The sequence below is a fragment of the Boleophthalmus pectinirostris genome, unplaced genomic scaffold, assembly GCF_026225935.1.
Source record: "Boleophthalmus pectinirostris isolate CB_2022bp ecotype Guang Dong unplaced genomic scaffold, ASM2622593v1 HiC_scaffold_3, whole genome shotgun sequence".
Classification (NCBI taxonomy): domain Eukaryota; kingdom Metazoa; phylum Chordata; class Actinopteri; order Gobiiformes; family Gobiidae; genus Boleophthalmus; species Boleophthalmus pectinirostris.
In genome coordinates this window covers 43,509,068-43,526,002 of record NW_026571299.1, presented here as the reverse complement: position 1 = coordinate 43,526,002, position 16,935 = coordinate 43,509,068, and the positions used below count along the sequence as shown (strand labels likewise).

The window sequence follows — 16,935 nt, the reverse complement described above, 5'->3', positions numbered from 1 at the left end:
TGAATAATTGAAATATGTGGATGTTTAACACGTTTAGCATGAATAAATACTGATGGCTCATGCTAAGATCCTTAAATCCACACAATAAATATTAAATATTCACTTTATCAAGGTAGATTTTCCAAAAGCTTGCAGTAAGAAGTAAAATTTTTAATGATGTAAGGTAATTTGGGCCAATTCACCTGGAAGCCTGAGGGCCAAGAAAAATTTGTCTGAAGGCCGCATTTGGCTCACGGGCCGTAGTTTGGACATGCCTGCTCCAAGTGCTCATTGATGGAGTAGGATTCACAGACCAGACCACCTTTACACAGTAATAATCAGAAACATAATATCTAACACCGGTCTCAGTCCTGGTCTGGTCCTGGTCTGGTCTTGGTCTTAGTCCTGATCACCCACCAGTCTACGCGGGTGCATCTCTAGGCCCGTCCGTCACTCAGTCCTGTTTTAATCCTGTTTTAGTAAATCGAAAACTGAAAAAACGAATCACTATCCATTTTTTTCATTTTGGTTTTGGAGACAAATAATAAAGAAAATAGTTGTTTTTTCATTTTCTTATTTTTGGTTTTATTTTGAAAAACTTTCCCTTGCCATAACATTTATTTATCGAACACATATCACATCACAGTTTTGAATGTTAGTGCCCAAAGTTTAAGAGAGAAGTTGTATGTGTGTGGTTTTTGAATGTGCATGCGCAAGAAGTGATCGATGCACGTGTGAAGTATAAGTAATATGTGTGAGCTTTTGAAGTGGATTTGCAAGACAAAAGTGTTGTATGTGCGATGTAAATGCAGTATGTGAGCTTTTGACAGACATGCTCATGACATCACTTTTAAATTCAGTATAACAACCACATTTTTTCTACCGTGACCTTGGTTTCTACTTTTCACATCGGAACATGGAGCCCACACTGTTGAGTCTTCCATTACTGTTTTCATGTCACAGTGACCCCTCAAACTTTTTTATCTAATCAGATCTAAATATGCTCCACATATTTACAAACTGTCAAGGTCACCACATTTCTTCAGCTTGAGGGTTTTTATGATAGTCTAGTTCTAATTCCTTCATCCACAACGATGATCTATCATATAAACATGATAACACTAATCTCAGCTCTTTAATTAAAGCTTTTTGCGCCAAATTAGACCAAAATAAAAACACGATTCTTCATTTTCGTTGTGTTTATTACACATCTTTACTCGCGCGGGCTTGCATCTCCACAAACCTGAATCTTATTGTGGCCGGTAAGAGCCACTCGCAGCCACAACACTGGTCCATAGGCTGCAGCCGAAAAAAGTCAGGTCAGGTGGTGGGCTCATTAACTATTTGGAGAGTCTATTCTTTCAACTTGAACTGAGGATGAGGAAAATAAATTAGATAGACCTACTCTAGTGACCCTCGGGTCACTGCATACGGGTCACTGCAGGATACACGCGCGATGACGTCACTGCGCAGAGCGCGGACTTGAGCGGAGCGCATGAGCGCGTCCCTGAACGGCAGAGTGGATAGAGGAGTGGATAGAAGAGCGGATAGAGGAGTGGATAGAGGAGCGGATAGAGGAGTTGATAGAGGAGCGGACAGAGGAGTTGATAGAGGAGCGGACAGAGGAGTTGATAGAGGAGCGGACAGAGGAGTTGATAGAGGAGCGGACAGAGGGGTGGGGCAGGTTATTTTAATAGATCCATGAGCAGGTAGAGCTGTGCGAGGCGCGCGGGGTGTGTGTCTGTGAATTCCAGTTATGGGGGCTGTTTTGGGGGCCTTCTCACTCGCAGCCTGGGTAAGTCATCTTCAGGTTAAAGTAGCTCTTTGTGGATAGTTATGGGTTAAAAAGGAACGACCTGTGACTGTCGGCTCTTTTGTAGGCTCAGTTTTACAGTCAAGAGGTAAAAGAAAATGTAGCCTAGACCTTCTTACATTTCATTTTGCTTTTCGGTATATTGTAAATGAAATGCTGTGATCTGACTCCTCAAAGTTAGGCACAACCATAACACACTAGGTCATCTGCTTCCACGTGATTAATTGGATTAGTGGTTGTTGTTGTAACGCTAAGTACACTGCACAACTATTGTACGTCTGTAATGGTTTCCTTAAACAGCTTATTTGGAACAGTAGTAGCCTATGTGTAATTATTTATAATACGCCAAAATATTATGTAGGTTAGAATTCTCCCGTTACCAATTGGCAAGTCTTGGAGTTAGATATTTTTGCTGTTTGAAAATCCAGTCAATTCTTCATCTTTGTATCTTACATCACAACCTCCCAATATTGAAGGCTTACTAATAACAGAACAGAAATATCGCTAGTTTAATTGTTAGACTGCATGCGCATGTGCTGTGCCCCAGAAAGCAGTCTAATCTGGCCTGTCTCAAGGAGCATTAACTTGTAGCTCTTCTTATCTTTGGACTCCTGCGCCAAGTCCTCTTGGTCATTTATAACTAAAATCTGAATCAAAGCACGTGATTATTTGTTGGCTATATAAGGTAGAAGTGCACATTTATAGAGTTCTGCAAAATAAGCAGCAGTAATAGGCCTTGCTTTTCAGAATGATGAAAAATGACTGTTGCCATATCAATGAACTATTAAAAACTGAATATTATATGTTTTGAATGAGAAAAAATGTTGCAGAACAAGAAGTTGAGCCCATGAATAGCTTAAAAGTTCTATAATGCACAAAATGTATTATTGTGAGCTTCTAAGTTTGTTAAAGCCTTGCTACTTCATCTAAAACAAGCATGAGTTGTGTTTTGTTTCATTCACACATGTTTGAGAAGTCCTGCATTATTAGTCAGTGGCATTGTTTTGGATCAAGCCAGTGATTTGGCGTGAGTTTTTAGGACACTCTGACCTACTGAGTAAGACTTCACTATAGTAAGGCAGTCACTTTGATTGGTGGAGACAAGTTGGTTATCATGAAACTTTGGTAAGGACATGTCTCCAAATGGCCCATGTTATTTTTAATATAATAGGTAAAGACATCCAGAAACCCCCTCAACAGTGTACACCTTTTTCTGTTGAAAAGAAGCACATAATAAGCCAGTATTTAAAGTAAGACAGAGTTACCCCATTTGCAAGTAAACTTACTTAACAACATATCAGGATACACTACATAACTGATTTGACTATGCGTTAAGCAATGTCAGATGACACCATGTAACTAGGTTCTTCACATTGACCAGTTTTACAAAGCAGTACCATGAAACAATGTCATGTGCCTCTGAAGGTTACACATTTACTTTTTCATAACACTTCTGATAAGTGCTTTTATCAATTTTCTCATTCAAAACTGACTCTTAGGTCTGGCTAACCTTCATAGCTGTGAAGAGATTTGATGTTGCTTTAAAAATGCCATTCATGTTTTTAGGGAAACAACATTAAATGCTCATTATTACAAAAAAATGACTCTGCTGAGCTTTGAGTCATGTTAGAATATTGTTACCTCCTCAAGAACGTACTTGGAGTTGTGTTTTGTTACATTCACACTTGTTTTTGATGTGGAAATATTATAACATGGATCAGAAAATTGCGTAATATGGGCCCTTTAACAGTATTGTGTGCTTGTTTTTGTAGTTATTTGTCATGTGTATTTGTCATCACCTGCAGGTGCCGTGCCTGTGCAGCAGTGCCACTTGTCTCATATGCAGCTGCTGCCCCCACAGCAGAAACTCCACCGTCACCAGGATCATCTATGCCTTCTTCCTGCTGCTCGGGACTATTGTTGCCTGTGTTATGCTGTCTCCAGGCGTGGATAAACAACTTAAGAGGGTATATAAATTAGACCTGTCACAATGAGTTTCAGATGGCATCACAGCATTCTATTGGCCAATATTTTTTAATACAGATGAGGGCATCTAAAATAAATATTGAACTGCATAATTCAACTGCAGATGTTTGTTGTATACAGCACAGTCTTGGGCCAAGTCAGTAATAAAAATGATCAGGTTTCGTATAATGAATACTGTCTATCACTAGTTATTATTTCACAGCCTTTTAATGGTACTGTATATCTATAAAATGGTTTACTGGGACTGTCTCGCTTGGTGTCAGTGGTATAAAGTAATTTCAGTATTATTATTTATTGTTATATTCTCTGTAGCAATATATCATGCTTCAAAATGTGTTACTGTGACAGGCCTAATATCAAACACAATTTTAAAAATCTCATAATTTTCAGGGGTACTGTTCAATTAAACAGGCCTATTTTATCTTATCTTTATCTTATAGTTTAATGGCTGTGTCACTTTTGGTAAATTCTTCAAGGTGCATTTCTTGTTTCCATAGAGATATTATTGCTTTACCCGGAATGTTCCATGTTATGACATTAAACATATGCTTGTAGCATTTTAGCATTTATTTATTACGGGCATTTCTATTGCTCAAAAATACATTAATTCCTTCTGTAAATAAGGGCTCTGAATTGTAATGTAGCATAGTGCTGTAACCTGCCTGTCTCCCTTGTGATAGATTTAATCTACACTGTGGAACATTCTAGACAAAATAATAGCATTTCCATGGAGACAAACAGGTGGCTGACCCTCCACTAGAAATGTTTCACAGTGCACCTTTAATACAAGTAATTTTCAGTATTATACTTCATAATTAAACTACATGTTTGAATGCCTAGTCAAATAGTTTTAGTTAGTATTTGTTTTTCTGTTGATCCATAATGCATGGCAGTATAAGGACACATTCAGAATATGTATGGGAAGTTGATGATAGTTATATAGGCTATAACAGGTCAAACACAAGTGCTTTGTCTAGTTATTGAAACTGGCTTTAAGAGTATTTTAAATGAAAGTATTTTTGTCATTGACTGAAGACCTCATGTATGTTTTGTGCAGATCCCGGGTTTCTGTGAAGACGGTACAGGCTCCACGGTACCAGATTTACAGGCTAATATCAACTGTAAAATGTTTGTCGGTTACAAAGCTGTGTACCGGGTCTGCTTTGGCATGAGCATGTGGTTCCTGGGGCTGTCTGTTTTCATGATAAATGTCAGGAATAGCAGAGACCCTCGAGCTGCTATACACAATGGGTAAGTTATCTCCTCACATGAAACGTATTAATGCAGTAATATGGCCAAACTATTGATCAGATAATTAGTTATATATGTATTAGTGTTCTGTCATATGTCTTTATTGTTAATTATTTCACTTCAGTGTATCTCTCTCTCTTTCTCTTTCTCTCTGTTTGTTAGATTTTGGTTCTTTAAGTTTGCATCTTTAGTGGCAATAATAGCGGGTGCCTTCTACATCCCAGATGAGCCCTTTACATATGGTAAGAACTCTGTTTTATTATGTTTACACAAATAAACAAATGTATTACTTGGTTTCAGCCACTCTGTAAAAAGGAGTAGCTTATAAGTACTGGTGAATAGCAAAAGTGTCTATTATTACTTTGTGTTGTAGTGTGGTTTATAATTGGCTGTGGTGGAGCCTTCTTCATCCTGATACAGCTCATTCTGCTGGTTGACTTTGCCCACTCCTGGAATGAGGCCTGGGTGAGGAACATGGATGCAAGTAATTCCAGGGGCTGGTATGCAGGTTAGTGATGGGCTGAACAAATGCATCCACCATATCTAGTAGCAGCATCAAAAATATTTATGACATGCTCTATATAATCCATCATCAATTACCAGCAGTGACTGAAATGCTCCTTCTCAGTGAGCTCTAATACAAACCAAACAAGAGTGTGTAAAAAAAAATCAATAAATAAATGAATAAAACAACCAAATTTGTCTTAGCGCATGTCTCAATGTAGACTTTTAATAGTGTCATGTAGACCTATACAGTTGTAACTATTGTCAATAAGTAGATTAATTTATAGTCTCTGTCTTTCTGCTGCTCTTTTGTGTGTGTAAAAATAACATTCTATAGCTTGATAGTATCTATATAGTGTGTAATAATTCCAACATTTTGTGAATTCAGTCATGAGATATCACAACCTAAAGCATGTAAAAATGTTGAGAATGACCCAATCTCTGGTGATTCCTACAGTACCTTTGTTTTCCTTTGTTGTTGTGTGCTTTGTTGCAGCCTTACTGTCAGTGACAATCTTTAACTACCTGCTGTCAGTGGTGTCTGTAATCATGTGCTTCATGTTCTACACAAAACCTGGCCAGTGTCATCTCAACAAATTCTTCATTAGCTCCAACATGCTGCTCTGTATTGTAGCCTCTGTCATCTCCATTCTGCCTAAAGTCCAGGTACTGACTGACATATAAATAGTGTGATATCAGTACTTTGCAGCTGATGCCATCAACATTCCCTGGGGGTGTGACGCTAACTGAAAGGACTGCTTTGTTAGACATGCTGTTTCCCAAATTAGACTTTAATCTGAGCTTCATTTTAAAACAATCTGACCAAAAAGAGTCTCTCACACATAAAATTACAGTCACAGCCTAGCTATCATTCATTTTTCAGTTAATCACTCTCACCTTTTTTGTTAAAAATCAAACACCTAAGCACGACCATGGACACTCGTAATGATCACAGGCTCCTGAAAATGTATTGTTTAAGTCCATTTTGTATTTTTCATGAGTTTATGGAGTATCTTAAAACCCTCATGCTCTCCTCGGGGTCTCATTGACCCGAAGAATTTTTTTTTTCCTTCCCGCTCTCTTGGGGCTGGTTAATAAGACACAAAATTTTATTTTCTCGCCTGGCGAGAATGTATTTGAAAATACATTTTTGCGTCTGATTGACCCGCCCCAAGAGAGTGAGAAGGAAAAAAAATTTTCTTCGGGTCAATGTGACCCCAAGGAGAGCGTTTTTAAAACTAATGTGTGTATTTTATCTCCATGGTAACTGATGAACACATTGCCAGTATTGTAGAACATGTAGAACACCCCCAGCATGATGTCTGTCACTGCAAAGTATCTGTAGCAGCAGTGGGTGAAGTGGCATGAAGAGATGAATGGATTCAAACTGAGCTGTCTGTGTGCAGGAGAGTCAGCCCCGCTCAGGTCTCCTCCAGTCATCTATCATCACCCTGTACACCATGTTTCTGACCTGGTCCGCAATGACCAATGAGCCTGGTGGGTGCAAGTTACTAAGAACACATCATCAACCTCATATGTGCAACAGTGGTGGATGAAGTACTCAGTTTTATTTATTGTGTAACAATAAATGTGTAACATTTCTACACTACAAAATCTAAAATCAAGTTAAAATTACTTGAATTAATTGTTATATTGAGCTGAGTTCATTTCACATGACAAGTAAAATTCTTCTAAAGTCTTTTTATATTTGAAAATTAAAGAAAGAAGAAAAATTACAGCTTAAAATAAGAAACTAAATTGTATGTTGTTTGACTTAAGAAAAAAATACTTATTCCAGTGGTGTTGAAAGGACCAGGGCTAAATTACGCAGCCTGGACCTCACTACCTTTTTTCTAATCACTGTAATAACCCTCAGAAAATCACTCAGCTTTAAAGACACAATGTATACTCAAAAATATAATTTACTACACTCAAAAAATATCATTTCTTCAATAACACAAGGTAAATATTTGACTACACTCAAAAAGATCATTTAACTTTAAGAAACACCATACAGGTAACTTTAACAACTCTTAAAGTATCACCTGGGGAACACTTACAACTTCACTTAGCTTTAGAAACCATCCTATGAAATGCTCTACACTCTATCTGACAACATTTGCCCAAAACACATTTTTGACAATGCCTCAAAGAATTTAACCAGATTTAGTTTTACACCAAAAACATTGCAAATATTAATTTATCCTTAGCAGTGCCTCAAAACCTTTAACCAAATTTAGCTTTGCATCAAAAACATTGCATTTTTGTAAGTAACTCACCTAGGATGACTTGACTTGCTCGTGGTAAATATATATGTATAATAATTAAGGGAAAAGACTCAACAAAAGATTCCAACAAGTGATTTGTTTTTGTCTTATTTTTCTGCTTTTTATTGTTTAACGCACCACGCAAGTGACTGGTGGTCACTCTTTATACTCGTGGTCACTCAGGGTTTTTAGGCCCGGAGTGCTCACGACAGAGCACTTATAACCAACTCACTCCGTAGCCGCTATTTTTACCAGAAAGCTCATACAAAAATAATTAGGACAAATCACCTTGCAAGTACCCTTTTGGAGAAATTACCCTGTGACCAGGAAAGCTGTAAAGCACAGCCTAGTCCGAATTAGAGATCTTGACCTCGTAAGCCGAGTTACAGCCGGAGGGCCAATGCCAACCAAAATCAGGATCTGAGTTATTATGCAGAATTTTAAATATTTATCTAAGGTCACAGAACTCCACCCAGGTACATGCAAAGTGATCAGTACGTCACATATAGCACACATCTTTCCAAGTACAGGCAACACTTTCTTAGAAACCACAGTCTTCACTGTTCTAGCCCCCTACACCTCCTCCCCAGCCAGGTGTGAAGTCACTGCCACCTCGCTTGTCGAAGGAGCCGGAAGCTCGCACCCGCATTGTCTACAGGCCTCCCATGCGCCGCATAACATACAGGTTTCGTACATCAATGTCAAGTAAAGGTCAACTGTCAAAAGAACAGAAGGCCCTTATCTTTCCTGCACACAAACATAACAGTTACAGAAATTAATACAAAATAACCTAAACTTAAAAATTAAATTGAAAGAATTAAGCAAATCAACATAAAAGAAACAAATCAGATTAAATCAAAACAGAACAAGTAACTTATGTTAATATGGGTCACAAAAACACTTCTAATATCTAAATCAAACACTCTTAATCTCTATTGTTCTAACAGTTATTCATTTATCAAAATAAAGCATCATGAACATCTTCATCTGAATTTCAGGAGCCCTTTTAGTGGGGCTTACGCTAAAACCTTCATCTTTTCACCCCACCCGAGTGAGCTCTCCCGTGACCGAGGGGGGGGGTTCACGACAAGTGGTAGATAATTTTACTTGTCAAATGAAATCTACTAAAATCAAGTAAAATCCTCTAAATGAATATATTGGAATTCACTCAGAAAAACCTTTTTGCAGTTTTTGCAGTGAAGGATCCATCACCTGTTTGTGTCCATGGAAATGTTATTGAAGAAAAGTAAAAAATTCACATAGTTTTCTTTCCTTTCTTTTTTGTGACAAATTTTTGTTTTTTCCTTTCTTTTCATACATACATACATATTTTCTCTCCTTTCTTCCATAGACCGTGAGTGTAACCCCAGCCTGTTGAGTATTTTCCAGCAGATCGCAGCTCCAACCTTGCCCCCTCTGGTGATGGAGAATCAGTCAGCAGTGGTGATCATAGGCACCGAGGAGCCTGTACTGACCTCCCCCTACCTCGAGTGGTGGGATCCACAGAACATTATTGGACTCACTATTTTTGTACTCTGCATTCTCTATTCAAGGTAAGACTAGCTCTGCTCAGGATACAAAAGCATGTAGAAATGAAACACATAAACCAACACAACAAAACATCTACTATTATCTGTCAACAATATACATATCATTTTATTATTCATATTTTTTCATAATAATAAAAAATAGAAAAAACTGTGTGGTACATATTAACGGTGCATTGTGTAAGTGTTTTGGTGGAGGGTCTGTCAAAAGCATTTCTTCATGGAGATGTTATTGCTTTCCCTGGAATGTTTCACAGTATGGTATTAAAACTTTCTATCTTCATGGAGACCAAAACAGACCAAGTTAAAGAGAGGCGACCCCATTCACAGTCAGAATGTCTGTTTTTTTGGTATTTTTGAGCTATAAAACCACCTGTAATTGAATAAATGTCAGGCAAAGCTGTTTAATGTCATGCTGTGGAACATTCTAGACAGAGCAGTGACATATCCATAGAAACACACAGGTGATGGACTTCCAACCAAAAAGTTGCACAGTGCACTTTTATCAAAATTAACACATGGACACTACCCGCATGGAAAAAGTGTCAGACACGTAGATACTCACAATGACCACTTTATCCTTCACATTTACACTGTATTTATTTTATGTCTGAACTAGACTTATAAAAAACTTACAAAAAATGCTTATACTGTAAACAAATTATGATACTGACCATAAATCCCCCAAAAACTATTCTAAGTAGTACTTCACGGTAGTTAGTTTTTATCTATACTGATTCATACAAGTTATTTATTCAACCCTTACAGCTGAAATCTTATAGAATTGCCAAAAAATATCAAAAAATGTCCCACATGTTCCTCCATGTTGGAATACTGAAAATAAGTGAACTGGATTTACCATTCTATCATTCAAATAACTCTGCAGTGAGGGACCGGAGGACACTGGACAAACTGCTCTCCATCATGGACACATTTTATTTGTACTTGTACATATACATTTATATAATCATGCCTTATTTGACCAGTCTCTTGCTATTTTGCTACTTATTTTGAAATTGTTTTATCATTTATATTCTTGCTCTTTGCTGTATGATATTGTCATGAGTGAGCTAGTGTGTCCAAATAATTTCCCTTGTGGATCAATGAAGTTTGTCTACCTTCCAGTTCCAATGCTTCCATGTGTTCATCTTTTGTTGTTTTGCTGTGTCCATTTACTCTTCCTAGTATCCGTTCCTCCAACACAAGCCAGGTGAACAAGCTGACAATGGCATCTAAAGAGACAGTGATCCTTGCGGAAAGTGGCAGCAGTCCGGACCTGTCAGAGGAGGTGCCCGGGCCCAGACGAGTCCAGGATAATGAGCAGGACATGGTGCAGTACAGCTACTCCTTTGTCCACTTTATGCTCTTCCTGGCCTCTCTTTACATCATGATGACCCTCACCAGCTGGTACAGGTATGTGTTGCTCACATGCCACACTTGCTTAGGGTGACCAGATTTTCAAAATTAAAAACTGTAACATTAGACTTAGACAAACTTTATTATCCACAAGGGAAATTACTTGATTACAGTAGCTCACATATCACAATATATTGTAATAAAAAAGAGAAAAAACTATATAAATGGTAATAATAAATGTTAAATAAGTAGCAAAAATAGCAAGAGACTGTATAAATGTATATGTACAAGTAAAAATAAATTTAACTTAAAATAGAAATAAGTAATAAAATATCTCAGCAATATACAATAGGTCGTAAGGGGTTGGATGGTTGGTATGAATAAAATTGTGAAAAGAGCAAGTAACATTGTCCATTCTCGACTCGTCAGCTATATAATCAGAAAGACTTATGTCAGTGCATTTTTGCCCCATTTTCAATCATGGTTTTCTGAATTTTAGCTAAACAAATGACAATATGTTGCCCCTTTACAGTTTGTGGTCTTCAAATTATTAAAAATGGAGACACCCTGAGAATTTCTTGTATAAAACTCAATGGTTTTGGATGAATCTATTGGGACAGGGAACACAGGGCTCAAAAGTGGTACTGTCCTGAGTAAATAGGGATGTCTGCTTACTCTACACTGCATTTTTAAAAGTAAGGTGAAACATAATGTGATTTCAGTGGATACGTTAGAATTAGCCACAGAATATCATGAAATGTGAAAAGTTGAGGTGATTGGTGAAATTATAATCACTCCAAAACATAGAAACAGTGTTTTTAACAACATTTGCTTTATGGATGAAGGCAACATCTAGGTTTTAAAGTTTTACAGGACAAATTATTAGATAAATGTTAAGCCAGATTTATTTGTATCAAGGGATTTATTACAAACTATACCACAAATACTGGTAACATTCATTCAACATTCATTGGAGGGGTATAAAATAATATATTTCACTTAACATTTGTACCCTGGAAGGTATAGCTTCATTTTTGTACTGCAATATGATTATACCTAGACTAGTTCCTTTTTGCAAAATAACCAACATCTGTAAACGCCCTCTCTTAACCACCATCCATTTGTTTTTAAGTCAGCTAAGGTATATACTTAATGTTTCTGTGATTTTTTTTTTGCATGTAAGGGACAGTATAGATATAAAGTTACGGTATGTTTATTGGCAGCCCAGAGGTGGACTACACTGTCAGCAGCACATGGCCTGCCGTTTGGGTGAAGATCTCTTCTAGCTGGGTGTGTCTGGCCCTCTACATATGGACGCTGGTGGCCCCCATGATCCTCACCAACCGGGACTTTACCTAAACCCACTAGTCTAGTGTCTTTTTTCCCCTTTTTTAACAGTTCAAAGACTTTGCCAGATGTACTCTAGTGCCTGATGTCTCTATCACTATAATTGCCAAATGCAAGCAGGTGATGTAAAAAATAATAAATAAAACTGTAAATTATGAGCAACACAGTGTAATAGCTGTATAAACAGGTATTTAATTATATTTTCAGTTCTTAATATACAATGTGAAGTGTGTTACTCTGCCCGAAATACATTTTGTGTTACTTTTCATGTGTATGTTTCATGTTTTGCTACTCTTTTCTAAAGTCCATAAAAATCGAGAAACTGTCTTGTTCTCCTTTGACATGTGAGCCCAGTTTTTTATTCTGATTTTCACTTTTTTACTACTGTAACAACAATACAAAAATAACAATGGTTATTAATAAAAGTTAAAGATATTTTATTTTCATACTTAAAAGCAATACACGTTTCTTTCACCAAATCTAGAAGGAAATGTTCACAAATGTATGGAAATATAAACACGTTGATGCCTTGAATTTTACCTCTGAGCATAACAAATTTAAAATGTTGTGTAGTATTACAATATGTAGAAGTGTTGGGAACAGTGTCAATAAATTACTAGTGAATTTTTACACCAATTTATGTGCCTTTAATTTGGGACTTTTCATTTATTTAATTTTTTCACTCATTTTAGCACTGAATACCTTAAGGGAACTGTATGTAGCCTGTGTTCTATCTGGTTAAAAAAAAAAGTTAATCACTGAAACTGACCCTGGGTTGCCAGTACCTTAACCTGCATGCAGAGGATCCCTAAATTTTTTTCTCATTCTCAGTTTATGAACAGACCATGTATCATGTAAAAGCTCAGACACTCCAGAATTCACTCATCGAGCTGCAGAGGCTGCATTAGCACTGATTCATGTGTAGCTGCAGGTGCTGGGGTTTAGGTAGTGACTCCCAACCCAAATGAGAGACTCGTGAGGCTCATTCTGCTTTCTAATTGGATAATAATCATCTTGAATTAAGAATAAATCACCATTACCATTGTTACCAGTAAAAGCCAAAAAAAAATTGGTTTGAAGATGTTTAGCACCTATCTGGGGGCACAGATATGTGAAATCATGTTCAGCCCCAGTCTCCTATACATCTTTCTGATAGTAGTGCTAGTACATGACAAATCTGCTATAAACAGATCTGATTCCCTAACTAGACTGAGATGAGTCATGAGGTGGTGTCTCTGGGGTGTATGTGAGGGTGAAGAGACGCTCCTCTGGCTGGGTCTGAGCACTGTGTTCCACTTTGCACTGGTAAGTATGGTTAAACTGAGCCTGTGTGGAGCTGAGTTTGAGGAAGCTGTACATGGCATATAGTCCATCCATGTTAAGACTAGGAGGGGTGTTAAACACACAGCTGCTGTCCACCGGTTCTCCGTCCATTGTCCATGTGACTGTTATGTGTTTGGGACAGAAGTCTTTGATGCACAGGTGTAGTGTGCACTCAGTGTTTGGTACAGGGCACAGAGGCTCACAGTTGATGAACATCACATTGGGTGGAGCTCCTTCATCAACACAAGAAACAGATACACACAAGATTTTAGTTTGAGAAAGGTTCTTTTTCTTCTTTTCAACAGATTACTCTATGGTCCTTTGAAATACTACTACAGGCTTTTTACACCAAATGTGGCAGGAAACATAGCAGAAAACCTTCCAGATGAAATACTTTGAGGTAATGGAAGTGGAGTGAGAGTGAGTCTTCCCCTAGACCCTGCTGTGATGCTGACACAGATCTGCCGACCCTACCTGACCACTCCTCCTGTTAAACTGCACTGATACCTTTGACTGAGACACAAAAGCCTCAGAGAAGCACAGTGTAAATGTTGTTACAGCAAAACTTGAAATTCCCTTGGGATCAATAAAGTATCTATCTATCTATCTTGAATATGATATACCTGTATAGTGCACACCATTCATTGTATTGCTTACCGTGAGTGTTGATGTAGTAAAAAGCATCCTTGTATCCTGGAGGAGGGAAGCTGGAGTGATAGACCCTACAGGTGTACACAGCGCTCTCATCCTCTGTTGCCATAGTGAGTTGGATCTTACTCCACATGCTGTATAAGTGGCTATGGTCTGAAAAGGGTCCATAGTGGGTGGCAGGGTGCACTGGCTCCCCATCATTCCGGTACCACTCCAGGTTAATAACAGCAGGATAAAAGTATTCCACGCGACAGCATAGGACCAGAAGGCGGTGGACTTTGGGGATCTGAGGGATACTAGAGATCTGGAGAAAAGAGGGCTGCACTGCAGAAGGAGGAGAAGATGCTGTTAATTTTTTCAAGGAACTGATGTCAAAGATACATTTGTTGAAGTAATTGTGTAGAGCTCATATAACTATAGTGAAGAAATAAAATCTACTTTACATCCTCAGCTGAAATGAGAAGTGATATTGAGAAGAAGAAATAAGAAAAATCTTATTCGGTTATACCCACAAACTAACCTTATGTGAACCTGTTGCTTGTCCCATAATGGGGGGGATTTCAGCATTGCAATACAAAATACAGCAGTAACAAAAGTACAATCATATAAAAATGTTTTTGACCATCTCACCTTTAACATGGACTGTTGTCTCTCGAGTGAAAGTCTTGCTCTTGCAGTGGACCACACATCTGTACCTGCTCTTGTCTTCACTGGTGGACAGACAGAGGCTCAGAACAGATGTGTGATGACTTCCATCTGACTCTAGACTGGCTCGCTCATTCACATCCTCCCAGTACAGCAGGGCGGCCTCCTCAGTGTCTGCGCTGTCTCTACTCAGCTTAAACCACTGGACTTGGAACTCCTCTGGTCCCACACCACTGATCATGCACTTGAGGACATTTTCAACATCTGCATATGTGACACTGGGTTGGCAAATTTCAGAAATGTTTGGTGAAACTGATGGAAGACAGATAAAAACTTAAGTTTTTGTTCTATTTCAAACTGTAAAAAATTTGAAAAATTATTATTCAGTTCCATGTCTGTCTCATTTTTAAAATATGTAGCAGTATGTACCATTATCATGTTTGAAGCCAAAACATACCATGCCACACTGCCTTTCTCCTGGAATACCAAAAGCGAAGTAACACTGCTCCAACTGCAGCCAGAACCAGCAGGACACTGGCCACACTGGTACCAGCCATCAAGATGACAGCATTATAGTGCTCGGAAGGAGCTGCAACGAGAGGTAAATCATTGTTTTACACTTTTCTTCTTGCCTTGATAGCTTTATACTAACACACAGCAGCAGGAAATAGTTATGAGTCAGCCAGAAGGTCACTTCTGGAATCGGCACAACTGGCATTTTTAATGTTTTAGTTGCATTTTTATGCAGATATTGTGAACCCAGAGCACATGCATATTGTGTACACAGTTTTGCACCTTGAGTTAAAGTAACAGAGATGTTGAATGGGCCATGAAAGGTCTGATGCTCCACTTGACAGACTAGTTGGATCTGATCATCTTTTAGCACAGAGGAATGCACTGTGATGCCACTGCGAATACTGTAGGTCCCATCTGCATGGAGTACTTCCATTTCAGTGCAAACCCGATAGAGATGGTTGGCCCTATAGGGAGAAGTGTGCGAGTTGTTGTGTAGGAGCCAGCTGACAGTCAGCGCTTTGGGATAGTAGCCTTGAATATCACACACAATCATCTTCTCCTCTCCACGAGCAATGGCAGCCTTCTCTGGGATCCACACTGAAGGACGGGCTGTAAGAAAGATGTGGCTGATGAGATTATTACAAGTAAAAAAGGAGTAAATGACAAATGTTTGTATGACTTCAATTATAGTATTATATTCAGTAGTAGTTTTGTTACTTATTACCAAACTATAGCATGAGTAGACAATCATTTTACATTTTGTTCTATGTAAATCATATTTGTCTAAAATGGCTTTATAATAGAAGTGGGACAATTACTCCCTGTTCAAACTTGAAAGCTCACAGGTCCCACCTCTGCAGAGGAAAATGTCACGATAGTAACCAGGAGATTTTCACTTAGTGTCCACCTGACATGTTTTAACTCTGCAAATATTTGGAACTAAGTACAGGGGTGTGGGTTGGTATAAGGGATCAGTTTTTTGAGCACTTAAGCCTTAAATGGCAGACACTGCAGGATTACTCAAACATGAATGAATCAATCAAAATACAATTTTAGTAAGTTAATATTTCATTTGCATATAAAACACTGCAATGTATTTAATAGAGTTAAGTATTGTTAATTGTGAAGTAAATATAATGTACAGTATTATTTAATTCATGTGCCATGCCAGTTGGTTGTCAGAGACAGCTTCCTACCAAAAACCTCCAGAGTGGCAGTGAGTGTGTCCACAACAGGTGTAATGACTCTGCAGGTGTAATGTCCCTCATCCCCAACAGTTATGTTGTGGAGCTTCAGGGAGGCATCTCTGTTCAGCAGCCCTGTCCTGTTCACATCAGCTCCGTCTCTGTTCACGTGAGAGCGGCCATTTACAAAAATGTACACAGTTTGCTTCTGGCCTTGTGCATTCACTCTGGTCCACTCCACAGTGACAGTGCTCCAGTCCAGCAGCAGTGGCAGTTTGGTAGATAAACAAAGAAGGGTCACGTCTGACCCTTTCAAGACACTGTAGAATGCAGCATTGCTGGAGACAGCTGTAACAAATAGGGTACTAGTTAGTCTATCCTGTTAGGGTAATTACGTAAATCTTTGGACCCAAAATAAATTAAAATGAAAATGACTTTGTGCTAGGTGAGCACAAATGCAAAATACACATTTTACATATTCAATTTCAGGAAATGTCTGCTGTGCAAGCTGCACAGCTAAGAAACAAAACACTTGGTTGCATTAGGGAAGCTATAAAACAAAGGAA

The 16,935-nt window shown here is 38.3% G+C and overlaps 2 protein-coding genes across 3 annotated transcripts; one reads left to right on the top strand and one right to left on the bottom strand.

Annotated features, from left to right (window-relative positions):
• The first annotated feature begins 1,459 nt into the window (after window positions 1-1,459).
• Window positions 1,460-12,375, top strand: si:ch73-267c23.10 (serine incorporator 1). Of its 2 annotated transcripts, none has more exons than XM_055160582.1 (10): window positions 1,460-1,774; window positions 3,598-3,759; window positions 4,836-5,029; window positions 5,192-5,271; window positions 5,403-5,537; window positions 6,030-6,199; window positions 6,940-7,030; window positions 9,152-9,353; window positions 10,533-10,760; window positions 11,932-12,375. In XM_055160582.1, the coding sequence occupies exons 1-10, from the start codon at window positions 1,736-1,738 to the stop codon at window positions 11,987-11,989; spliced, it is 1,359 nt and encodes a 452-aa protein (XP_055016557.1). In that variant the 5' UTR covers window positions 1,460-1,735; the 3' UTR covers window positions 11,990-12,375. The 2 variants fall into 2 exon arrangements, with proteins under 2 accessions (XP_055016557.1, XP_020791546.2); XM_020935887.2 differs by having other exon boundaries at window positions 11,927-12,375.
• An 842-nt stretch (window positions 12,376-13,217) lies between these two features.
• LOC129411032 (signal-regulatory protein beta-1-like) lies at window positions 13,218-15,241 on the bottom strand. The gene is made up of 4 exons (XM_055160585.1): window positions 15,127-15,241; window positions 14,655-14,981; window positions 14,031-14,348; window positions 13,218-13,606 (listed from the first exon to the last, which is right to left on the bottom strand). Exons 1-4 carry the CDS (start codon window positions 15,224-15,226, stop codon window positions 13,251-13,253), a joined length of 1,101 nt encoding a protein of 366 aa, XP_055016560.1. The 5' UTR covers window positions 15,227-15,241; the 3' UTR covers window positions 13,218-13,250.
• Between the last annotated feature and the right edge of the window lie 1,694 nt (window positions 15,242-16,935).